Source organism: Epinephelus moara, chromosome 14, assembly GCF_006386435.1.
Source record: "Epinephelus moara isolate mb chromosome 14, YSFRI_EMoa_1.0, whole genome shotgun sequence".
NCBI lineage: Eukaryota > Metazoa > Chordata > Actinopteri > Perciformes > Serranidae > Epinephelus > Epinephelus moara.
This window is the reverse complement of record NC_065519.1, coordinates 16,649,928-16,662,434: the sequence shown is the minus strand read 5'-3', so window position 1 is coordinate 16,662,434 and position 12,507 is coordinate 16,649,928. Positions and strand designations below refer to the sequence as shown.

General features: G+C 42.3%; 1 protein-coding gene across 7 annotated transcripts in view; it reads right to left on the bottom strand.

Moving 5' to 3' along the window:
* pacrg (PARK2 co-regulated) overlaps positions 1 to 12,507 on the bottom strand; it is a 255,296-nt gene that overhangs the window by 81,583 nt on the left and 161,206 nt on the right. For 6 of the 7 annotated variants that reach the window (XM_050061236.1, XM_050061232.1, XM_050061233.1 and 3 more), the window contains 2 exons: positions 12,279 to 12,450; positions 3,303 to 3,452 (listed from right to left, as the gene is read on the bottom strand). In XM_050061236.1, the coding sequence (XP_049917193.1) occupies positions 3,303 to 3,452; positions 12,279 to 12,450 (322 nt within the window). The remainder of the gene's footprint in view (positions 1 to 3,302; positions 3,453 to 12,278; positions 12,451 to 12,507) is intronic. The other variant, XM_050061231.1, reaches the window with a different exon arrangement.

Here is a 12,507-nt window from a genome sequence, read left to right as displayed (position 1 = left end):
CCCATGATGAGATACTGGTGATATCTAAGTGTAGCCCTGACGCTGCGGCAGTGGCTGTCAGCCCATTGATTCACAGCTAGAACAACTGGGGAGACAGGGACACAGTCAGGTTCTGTGGCTGGGACAGCATGTGATTATATGTGTCTTTTGGTATATGTGAGCATGTAGTGGACGTCCAGTGGAGCATTATGTGCTCCAGGCAGGCAGATCTAAGGAACAGTGAACAGAGAGACAGAAAGCTGGGGCCTTCACCCACACTGAGGTCAACAGCTGCATATGGCACACAACAGATCTATTCATGACAGATGTACACAAATGCAGACACACACTTGGCACATACTGGACAGAGGCCTGTTTGTGGCTCAAGAGATAAGAGGGATGCCATGCAAGCTCTGTGAGTTACAGTGTGGGAGAGCCAAAGGGAGATGTTACCACACACTACTAGACAGTCCTCTGTGTCTTCTAGTGTATTAAACACAATGATCGTGCCTGTCTGCTAAAGGCAGCACGCTGGCTCCGGTTGAGACAACTGACTGAGCGTGGGATGGAGCTGGAGGTGTATATAAGCAATATTAGATAATAGATGGACTTCAATGAAAGCTTTGATATCGATATAAACAAGCCACATAAAACAGAAGTGAGACAGAGACAATGGCACGCAGAGTGAGTGAGAGAACAACAACCATGAAATATTTGCGTATTAGAAAGAAAGAACACAGAGTTCTGATTCACAGAGTGTTTGGCCCCCAGAAGAGAAGCGTATATTTTCTGTTTTTGAAGTCGTATCTTTGTGTGTTAGTAGGGAGTGGGTGGTGCAGGACATGATCTGACAGCTTATCTGACAGTAAATCCCCAAATGGAAAAGGAAAAATACAGAAATACTCTATCTAATATCTATCTATCTGTTAGGGATTGATACTCTAGCACTCATATACTCTATTTTGACTTCAGTATTTGCTCACCATATTGAGTATTTGCGCCCAACCTCCCACATGTAAACATGACTTATATATTACCATTCAAAATGGGTGCTGCTGCTGAGGAAGTGTGAGTTTGCACCAAACGCCAGTCCACACGCTGACACACACAGTGACAGGGCTAACATTTAGCATCAAAAGGTTAACATTACCCAATCACCCAATTACCCAATTTCTGTGTCAGTGTGAGATTGTTGGGACCGTTAAAGAGCTCAGTGTCAGATGTTAGCCGCTGCTGTGTTAGCTTGTGCTAACTGAAAAGATGTTGAACTGAAGGGAGGAGAGCGGCTGCGGACTCCCAAAAAGGTTGTTTAGTCTGCGTCTACCTTGTGTAACGGCATCTATCAATCTATCTATCTATCTATCTATTAGGGGTTGGTCTGGGTACTCAAGTACTTGTGTACTTTATTTTGACATCGCAACCCATTTAAAGTGGGTAAAATTGCATTGTAGAGCTGTTTGCAGTGTATAGCTTCACTCATTCAAGCAATACTCATTGCCCCGCTGCTGCTCTGTTGCTCTGTTTATCATGAAACTGCTGCTGAGGAAGTGTGAGCTATGCACCCAGTGCCAGTCAACACGCTGACACACACAGTGACAGGGCTAACTGTTAGCATCACATGGTTAACATTACCTACCCTGCTTATTAATGAATTTACCAACAGTCGAGCCATTTCGGAGTCAGTGTGAGTTTGTTGGAACCATTAAAAAGCTGTGTCGGATGTTAGCTGCTGTTACTGTGTTAGCTCACGCTAATTGGACAGTTTTAGGGTTTAAATGGCTAATTGAAGCCTGGTTGTCTGAGAAATAAATTTCAAATCGCACTTGTTTTCTGTTTTTGGCCAATTTACATTCCTGTTCTTGGGTAAGATGTTTCTAGGAGGAAAATTACTTCAAATGCCAATATCTATCTATCTATCTATCTATGTGTGGTTATATATAAATACTGTATACTTCACATTGGCTAAACTCTCTCTCTCTCTTTCAGCCTCAACTATAACTAAACTTTAAGAAGAGATAAACTCTACTGTATGCCTATAAAGTGCAGAACATGAAGCACTGTCCTTGTTTAGCCGATTGGGTCCTGTGCTTTGGCAGCTGTATGGACCCCTCTCTGGCCTAGACTGGTCTCTCTGGGAGAGGTCAATAGCAGGGACGTCTGCCAGGTGAGAGGTTGGCTCGGGTTTAATCGATGCGCGCCAGAGGAGGACAGACAAGCGGGCGGGCAGGTAGACAGGCCAGCACGGTAACTACCAGGCAGAGATAAAACTATTCCTGGTGGGGTTCACCGGCCAACTGCTGAGCCTGCGCTGTGGCGGAGAAACTCGCGCTTCAAAGCGGTTTAGGGGATTGATTTGACAGCTAATTTACAGAGGAGATTTGCATATGGCCATGTGCTAATAAGGCAGGCTTTTCTTTGCCATCCTTTGTCTTTCCCCGCTATCTCTTTCAGCTCTCGCCTTCCTTTTTTTAGACCTCAGCAAATAGTAACAGATAATGTAAGCGAATTAAAGAGACAAGAGATTCAAATTGGATATTGATTAAGAGACTAAAGCCTTGTGTTTTCTCCTGTTAAAGCCTGTGTTTAAATGATTGATTCACAATGTCACTCTCTACATCCTACTGACTGTGTGGTGAGCCGTGTTTGGGATCGGTTGTGCCTCTAAGCCCTTCAATGGGCCCACATCATGTCACGCCATGCTAAGTGCTTTGACACAGTGGTACAAAGAGCCCAGCCTATCTGATGCCAATCTCCCCAGGTCTTGGTGTCACCCAGGTGGAGGCTTTCAGAGAGAGCAAGGACAAAGTCTCCTCCTCAGCAGTGCTGCACAATGCAGCCTGACTGACAGCAGAAAGGACAAAATGGAGCTTCTCTGTCAAGTGGATGTTAAAGTGGTGGGAGGAAAAGGAAAAAGGATTCAGGGACAGGCGCATACATTGGATCCACAGAGGAAACAACAAGTAGAAAACAGGATGCTTTCTACCTGGAAGTCACAAGATTCACAGTCAAACAAGTTGTGACATCAAACATCTGCATGGCATTTCCTTGAACTGAGCTACTCTGTGGAATCACTTAGATTAACCTGACCACAGCCTTAACGCAGGCTACACACTGCACATGAACACCTATCAGTGCCTTTCACATAAATGTTTGCTGTTCCTTAACTCACTGTCGTAGTGGCAGTGCTAGCACGAAAAATGATTTATAACACAAAGGGACGTGCTCACACAATGACTGCTCCACAAAAGCGCAGAGCCCCGTCATGCTGACACACCATCTGTCCACGAATAAACACTCAACCATTTGCATTGCTGGAAACTCACTCTTCATGTTCTTGAAGATGTTGAAAATGGGGAGGATCTGTCTGTAGTAAGGCACCAGAGCCTCTCCCACCATGTCTCCGGACACCACCAAATGCTGCAGGACTTTCAGGGTGGTGCAGATCACCTGACGGTTCCTGGTGTTCAGGGCATCTGGAGGGCAGAGACAGATGGCAAAGGTCAACTGAGGCCTAGAGTTTAAAAAAATGGGGCTGCAAGGGCAAATGGTCAGTCTTTTCTTAGATCTAATTTAAAGGTTGTTTGTTCAGGCAGGTGGAGGTACAGTAAATGTGAAGCGATTCTGACAGCTGCAACTACATGGTTCATAAGAGTGGGCTTAGCATACACTCACAGCCAAATTACACATAAATCTTAACCCCCACATACTCCCTTTCCCTTGAAAGCATTTCCTTTATAGCTGGGCTTTGATTTAGACTGGCTTGTCTGCAATCAGTGATTTCAAATACACTGGGGAGGCAGGAGTACGTGAGAGCCAATCACTGGGCTATTTGGCCTACAGCTGCACTTAACTCCATCTCCCACTGATAGAGAGAACAAAAGGGAATGATGGTGGGAGAGATGGAGGGCTAGAGAGATCAAGAGAGACAAATTCAGAAAGAGAAAGAGGGAAGGGGGGAAAAACAACAAAAGACAAAATGGCAGAGAGAGAGCTGAAGAGATGTGACAGGCGGAGGGCAAAGGCTCAGAAAATAACTGTGATTAGCAACTAAGACTGACATATTTTTCTAGTTCCTTACGCCTGTTTTATTTGTGCTTTTTTAAGTTGCTTTTTTTTTTTTTTTTTATTTGAGCTTCTGCGTGAGCGCTGGTAATACCCTGTGCAGACTGTCAGCATAATTCAAGTTAGAAAAACAGACCTGAGCTATTTATCTTTATCAAACCTTAAACTGTCATTTGATGCCTTCTTTTACAAAAAAAAGATCGTAATGGCATCACAGTGCCTATTTTGCCAGTAAGCACCTACAACAACAAGAATGAAAGCCATGAAAAAAACAACATTTCATAAAGAAAGAGTCAAAACAAAGAAAACAGAGTGAGCAAAGACACTGAGGGCTTGCAGTTGACGGAGATGAGGGAAATGTGTTATTAGGTGAGAGAGAGATGTAGAGAAAGGAGAGAGGTATTTGCTGTAGAAAGACTAAAAATGGAAAAATAAAACACTTACTGCTGATTTAAAGGCAGAGCATATCTACAATTAATAGCCTGGGGCAGTATTGTCTGCACACAGTTCTCAACATGGAGGTGGCTAGCAGCTAATAGTGCTAGCGCAATATAAACAGCGCTCACAACAGCAACAGCACTGACAGAGCTAACCAGTCCCTTCAGGATTTCGTGGGCTGTTTTTGTGATTGCTGCGGCCTGAAATTCCTGATTTCATGGCAACTTTCTAAAACATTGCAATGCATGCTGCGTGTTTACAGCAATGAAATCACAGGAGCGACTGAAAATTGCAAAAACATTAGCAATGCTTTCTAAGTTTCAGTGCCTATTAAATGAATAGAATTTATTATGATGGTATGGGGGGTGGATGAGAGGGGTGCATCAACAGCTGATCACCAACACCGACGGTACTTAAGCAGCTTCGCCGATATTGAACCAGCTGTGTGGCATCGGAGTGTGTGCAAATGAATAGTGTGCCGCTGCCAGCACCCAGACCTCCACTGCCGGATGGCCAGGGATCTCCGAGGGAAATTCAAACAATGTTCATCTGCGCACAATGCGATGACACACAGCTGAATATCAGCAAAGTTTCCCTGCTTCCCTTCACTGGTTCCTCTACAGCAGGGTCAGTCTTTTTTTATGTTATAATCATTAAAAAGCAAAAGCAGCATGTGTATACATTCAGTAGGCTATATCTTCAGTAGCTAGCTAGCTAACCCTACACTTTTCAGGGTTTGATTTTGGAACAGGGAAGAAACGTATATCTTTTTCCAACCTCTCCAGGTAACGAGTATCATTAATACAAGACGTGCCCCAGGCACAACATTTAGCTCCACATCCACAAAACCAGCCTGAAAATGAAGGAAATCTGAAACGACTACATTAGAGTCACAGCTGTTTTGTTATCGGACCCTGGTCTGAGCCAGCCCGATGCTACGTTATGATTGGCCAGTCTGCGTCCAGGGGCGGGACTTGAGGGGTACATATAGACACTACAATGGCTCGACTCTGTTTTTAAACTTGTTAATAACCTCTGGGTAACATTAGCCGTGTGATGCTAACAGTTACGGTGAAGATGTGGTGATTGGACAAAATAGCAAGGTCGCGCAGAATTCACAGGGATTGGATGAATTTGTTTACTTGTTGCAACTGCAACATCGCAAAATCCTAGATGGACTATCTAACATTGTTAACCTGAGGGGGGAAAGTGGAGGGAGGTGCCACACCGTCTCACTATCAGCCATAAAAATTTGTATATTGTATATATTTCAGATTGTCTACTTTACTGTTCTTATTATTTATTTTACTTTATTGCCTACTTTAATATTTTATTTTATGTTAATGTCTACTTTAATATCCTATTTTATTCTATTTTATTCTAATGTCTACTTTAATATTTATTTTATTTTATTTTATTTTAATGTCTACTTTAATATTTATTTTGCTTATTTCATTGTCTATTTTAGTATTTTATTTATATCTTCATCTTTATCTCTTGTTTCCATTCATGCTGTATTTCTATTTCTACTTTGCACGGAGCATTGGAACAAAAACAATTTCCCCCCGGGGATTAATAAAGTATTCTGAATCTGAATCTGAATAAACACAATATGAACACGGTGTATAGTGGCAGCAATAAGCTAGCCAGTGGGACACACTCACAGTGACTCATAGGCTCTAACATGCATGTGCTGCCAAACAACACACAAACAGGTGGTGACTTCACCAGCTGCTTATAACTTATTACTCCACTATATCTCTGCATGGCAAATATCTGTTTGCTGCTACATTAATGCTCTTGATTTTGAATAATATAATGCGAGAGGGGTGGTCACATTAACTCTCACAAAACAAATGGCCGCCGCCAACAAGGCTGGAAAAACAAAAATGATGAAACGTGTTTGGTCTTCAGTAATGTTGATGACGACAACGCTTGCTGCCACAAGTGCAATAAAGTGTCTGTTTTACAAGCAACCAGGAGGCAATGCTACTAATTTGGTTCAGCGCCTGTTGAGTCAACAACATAAATTCACACAAATGCGCACTCTTCAGCGGCTGTGCCACAGTCCTCCGTCTTCCACAGGGCTTCTCTCTTCTCCTCATCTACTGCAAGTCATGTTACTATGGATCCACCGAAGCAACTTTCATCCCTTGCACCATATTGAAATTGACAAAGAACAATGACTGACGGAGAACAAGACCAACAACCCTAAAATATTGTGTGACAGTTAGAGCGCGTACTGCATCACCCTCTGCCTTTGTTAAAACAGCTCATATGCAAATACAAAGTTGTCACAAGCGTACATTCGCACGTAACAGTCACACAGTGAAACACACACAATCACGCAGGGATGCACACGTTCCAACATGCACGCAGACACATTTAAAAGCAATGAGACAAAATGTCAGCCTCAGTCATGAGCACAGGCGGCACTGAACACGGCTGCAACCGAATATGAAGGAGGTTATACAATGTAGAAGAGTCATATAAACAACAAGTGGCTCATAGGTCAAAGGGATAAAACATTTTACACTTGCACTGACACAAGTTTAGGTATGCATGTGAGGAAAATGACTAGTCTTTTGTTTTGTGTCCATTTGAGAGTCTGTCTTTGTCTCTGTCAGTGTGTGTGTGTTTGTGTGTGTGTGTGTGTGTGTGTGTGAGGCCTATACAGAGGACCAGCCCGCAGCTGAGATGATGCTGAATGAGCGAATGCATTGTGCCTCGTGCCATCTCTCCATCTTTGCCTTAGTGTCTCCCCAGATAGACAAGCGCGGAGATATCTGCCATCACCGAGATAAGGTGGAATGTGGAATGACAGGAATTTCAAACCTACATAACAAACAATGAAATTCTAATTACCAGCCAGCGCAAACAATTTTCCCTGCTGTGACATTTGGACCGCGGGACTGTTCAATTATTCATCGGCACTCTCGCCTTGTTGGAAAAAAAAAAAGAGAGAGAGAAAGGAAAAAAAATTAAAAGAGCTGGGGAGAAGGCAGCTGAGGGTCTGATATATTAATGCTTGTATAAAATCTGTGTTGGGACAAATCTGAATAAAGTAATAATCTATTCATGCAAGGACCTGTTTCATATTCAGAGTGAAAATAAAACAGCGGTGACCTTGTATTCTGTTTCCTGTAAAATGTCAGAGGTAGGGTGATACGTTGGAGAGTTTAGTGGCGAATTGTTCTCGCTACGGGTATAAATACACTTTTCAGATCAGAAGAAGATGTTCCCGTGCAGAGGCGTAACTGAGGATCTTGTAATGAAAGTCTCATTTTGGTCCAAAGCTGAACAAATGTTATGCCAATCAACTGAGGCTCAATGGAGGCATGGCTCTGAATCCTCCTTCCTATTTAAGGAAGCCAGAAAAACCCAAACCACAGCATTTCAGTAACAGTTACCCTTTCTTCTTAAGTCACCATGGTACTGTTGAGCTGAGCAGGACATTTTTACCTTAACTCACAGAAATATCAGTGTTTAATATAAAATCATATTCTTTCTGCACTTTCAGCTTTTTTGAGGACAAAAAAACCCTTCTTAAATTCATCAAAAGCGCAGAGATGTATTAAATCCATAGTTAAAAGCGTCTTTTATTTTCTTGTTGCACACAGGGTGAAAGGAACAGGGTGTACAGTGGAAAGAGTTCAGTCTTTCAGTCACTGAGGACAGGGCCTCAGAGTATAATGTCAGCCAGAGCCTCCTTCATTGTGTATTCTCATTGGGTGACCTGCAGTCATCATCAAAATTCACCAGGGCCTGACGTGACTCAGTCGCTCTGCAGATAAGAGCCTGCCAGCCACATTGAAGATGTATTAACGTCAGAGGAGAAAAATATATATCTTGCCATTTTAGTCTGCAGACGGGTATTTTACTTTCTTCCTCTTTCCACCATCCCCTCTTCTTTCCTGCTCCATAGAAAAGTAATTAATCTGCAACAGAGACACGGACTGGCGGCTTTGCCTTGTGGATGGCGAAACAGGCCCGATTTTTAATAAACCAAGAAGTTAATAAGGAGCAGGCCATTTAAAATTCCATTATCAGTGCGAAGTGTGTGTTTTCATGAGGAGCATAACCATCACCTTTGGTCTGGCCTCCCCGAGGCAAATGACCAAAACTGCTGAGGGATTTGAATTTATAAACTACTGTCTAAGTTAGCGAGTGGCCCGGTCGTTCTGTGCATAATGTCAAGTTGTGTGTAAAGTGGATGCCTCTTGATGAAGGACAAAATGGACATGAGGCTGTTCAAATATTTATAATATCAGTGGAAAGATGCTGACAAATCATGCACCTATGAAACAACATAATGCACGAGTAAGCCATGAAAATGACCAGATTTAATCCTTACACTGTTCATATTTTACCTTCACAGTATGGTCTCCAAGAATCTCCTCTTAACAAGTATCTATACCAAATTTTGAACCACAGATGTATTTAGAATGCAAAAATTGCTAATAATGTTACATGTAATCTGTTAAGCTAAGAATAGAGGTAAGTTCGCTAGCTGCTAGGTTAATTTATGCAATGTAAACATGCTAAAGCTAATAATGGGTCACTAGCAAAAAACAATTGTTTTGTCTCTGAACCTTGACAGTCCTTCCAGAAAGTCTTTCTGTCAGAAAGCCCTGAAGGTTAACTTATCCCATGTGCTCTTTTAAGTTTAAGTTTAAGTTTAAGTTTATTTACTTTATTAATCCCCCTGAGGGGAAATTCAATGTTTTCACTCTTGCTTGTCAATTACACACAGGTCCGAAAGACACACACATGCACAAACAGGACCTATACATGCACAAAGTGGAGAGATGTCAGAGTGAGGGGGGCTGCCCGTGGTCAGGCGCCCCGAGCGGTTGGGGGGTTCGGTGCCTTGCTCGAGGGCACCTCGGCAGTGCCCAGGAGGTGAACTGGCACCTCTACAGCCACCAGTCCACGCTCCATATTTATACTTTAATTACTTACTTATACTTTTATGTGTGTTAGTGGAGTCAGTTTAAAGTAAGCTTACGCTGTTACAATTACTTACATTATTTGTGTTGTTTTTATCTTTTAAGGCCAAAAGCAAAAAAGAGTTGGCAGCTTCTTCTGTAACCGGCTGTGTTAAATGGGCAGATGTCTCATATCGATTGCAGGCCTCTAAATCACATCGAATCGAAATCGTATCGTGGCAGACTTTGTATATCGACATATCGTATCATTGTCCAAAGAATCGATATAATATCGTATCGATTTACACTTCTTCCTATGACCACTGGTTTGTATGTGCATTATGATCATGCCAAAGCTGTTCTGCTCCCCCACTGTTTCAAGATTTCCCCTTGACACTTTGATGACCGACAGGTGTCTGTCTCAGTGGGAGCCTGGGCGAATGTGGTGGGAGCGTAGGCAGTTCTCATGTCAAGGTCCCATTTGAACTCTGTCACAACTGTCCCATTAAAAATATAAACAGACATAGCATTTTCAGCTTCAACATTCCCTCAAAAGCTGTCAAATTTGATCCAAACAGTTTGTAAGGGTTAAATTCATTCAACAAATTTATTTTAATACAACACTGCTTTTTCCATCACTCAGAATATAAGAATACTGTTATTAAAAATACAGTGTAATTCATGCAGACGCAAAGCTGGATATGTCAGCCTGAGATGTGTAATGGGTAAGACCTTGCAGAGTGTGTTCAGAGCAGTGTGTAGCGTGGTGACAGACTCTGTGCCAGGGTCAGTCTGTCACTGTGTCTCCAACAGCCCTGCCTAGTGTTGGCCGTTACGCCCCTCTGCCTCCACAGACGTCCAACACCCACACATAAACAAAGAACACACACACACACACTTCCATACACGTACACACCACCAGCCAACTGCCCATGACATGAACACTATCCCAGGCTCACTGGGCGCCACTTAAAGGCTCCCACTTTGAAACTGACACTCCACTTGGCAGCGGCGCCAAACAAAAGACAGTGTGTGTGTGTGCATGTGTGAGACTGTGAGTCTGTGCGTGTGTGCTGAAATTCTCCAACAAAAGCCACACTCTGCATTCCTCTAACTTCTTTGTACCTTGTGTTTGCCGCACATGAAACCCTCCGCGTCTACATCACTGTAAATTCTGATGTCCATGGTCACACACCACTCTGACCTGGGATGTGACCTTTCCGCCCACCTCCATCTGCCTACTGCGTGTGTGTGCGTGGAAACGTGTCAGCGTGGAAAGGTAAGGAGGCACACCACGATGACACAGTTAAATGTAGCATGTCACCACATTGCACCTGGCAGATTATCAGGCATGCTTTTAGAGCCAACCTCTTCCCGCAAATGCAAAAACAAGGACGCTTCGCCCTGAGGGTTAATGTAATAATAGGAACCGTATGACTGCAAAACCAAATTAGGACGTGTCACAGGACTGGTTGTACGGTAATGTTAGAATCTGTTGTAGCGCAAGTGTGTAAGACAGGTGAGTCTATTCCTGGTAAAGTATGTTGTCCTATTTTGGTTGCACTCCCTTTGCTGCTGCAGTGTCATTGTGTGTAATTATTCAAAAATACATCTTAGATATAGATGCATATTAATATTGATTTAATCGTTTCATTTCATATTGATAACACAGTTCATTTAATATATTCTCACATTTTTTTAAGCTTTAGCTATTTTTTTTTTTAGAAAATTACACAGGAATTTCCTTACGACACCTCATGTTTCCTACCAACTAAATAAAGCTTTTTATTTAATCGTGTGTCTGTTATTAGCTTTTCATTTATTTAAGGCTACAGTGAGCTACACTATGAAAAAAGATGAAGCTGTGAACTCTTTTACCCCCCAGTAGGACACTGGCATCCTCGGCTAACATCACTGTCTTCAGGCTCTAGCAGCTAGAGTCAACACTGGTATTTTGACCTACGGAATCCAATGATACCAACCATGTCATGCTAGCTTGTCTGGAAGGGGGTTAAATAATGCTCCAGAGTTAGGCTTTCATAGTTATATTGACAATAAGGGGGTTTCTCAGCAGTTTCCAGAACAGAAGTGCTCGCCATCCCCCTAAAGATTCCCTGTCCCCCGCTAAGAAAGACAATGATTAGTTTGTGTAGGATGGGGTGGAGTGAATGATGTTAATAAAGACAAGAAAATAAAATGAAAGATTAGACTGAATAGACTAGGGAATAAAAACATGCGGGGTTGGGGTGGGCGGTTAGCTGTGGAAGACAAGACTGCAGAGATGTTTTTTTTTTTTTAATGCGGTTATCAAAATAGTAAATAATGAAATAATGACATGTAAAAAAAACATATTAAGGCTGCAATTAAACTCTAACTGAGAAGATTACTTGTCTCAGCCTCTTCTAAAATAATAATAATAATAATATTTACTTACAAAAAGGGTTTGTAAAACTAATTAAAAGAAAAAGATAGTTGGAATATTTTTGCTACAGATGTCCACTGAATTGTTGCTGTATTTTAATGGTTGACGACTGCTGTGATAATGTTCCTGTGTGATAATTACAACATATTTTAGTACTAAAACAATAATATCAAGTTACACATATTTTAAATGCACAAATTTCGTCTCTCCTGCTCGATGTATAGCTGTGATGTTAACCTTACTGAGACATTTTAAACAATACTCTTTGTATTCAGGCTGACACAATACCAGCATTTGTAAGGTATTTCTTCAGTCTTGAGATAACCACATTTTCCCAGCAGTGGCTGGGGAACACAGTGAAGGTAAAATGACATCAACACACACGGGGGTCACTTGGGAAAGGAGCTGTGATTTGTTAACCGTGAGAGTAGACACCCTCGTGGACTTACTCTTGATGGGCATGATGAGCTGGGGAATGACGGGTTGAATCTTGGGGCCTCCGTGCTCCAGCATGTCATGGACTCCCTGGCGGGCAAAGAACTCGTACGGATGAACAGTCTCACATAAGCCATCAAAGAACAGAGGCAGATAGTGGTGGTAGTCCAGCTTCTCGATCTCCACCTGAGGACGGAAATTTACATTTACATTACAGGCATTATTAGCTGTTTCTTTAATCCA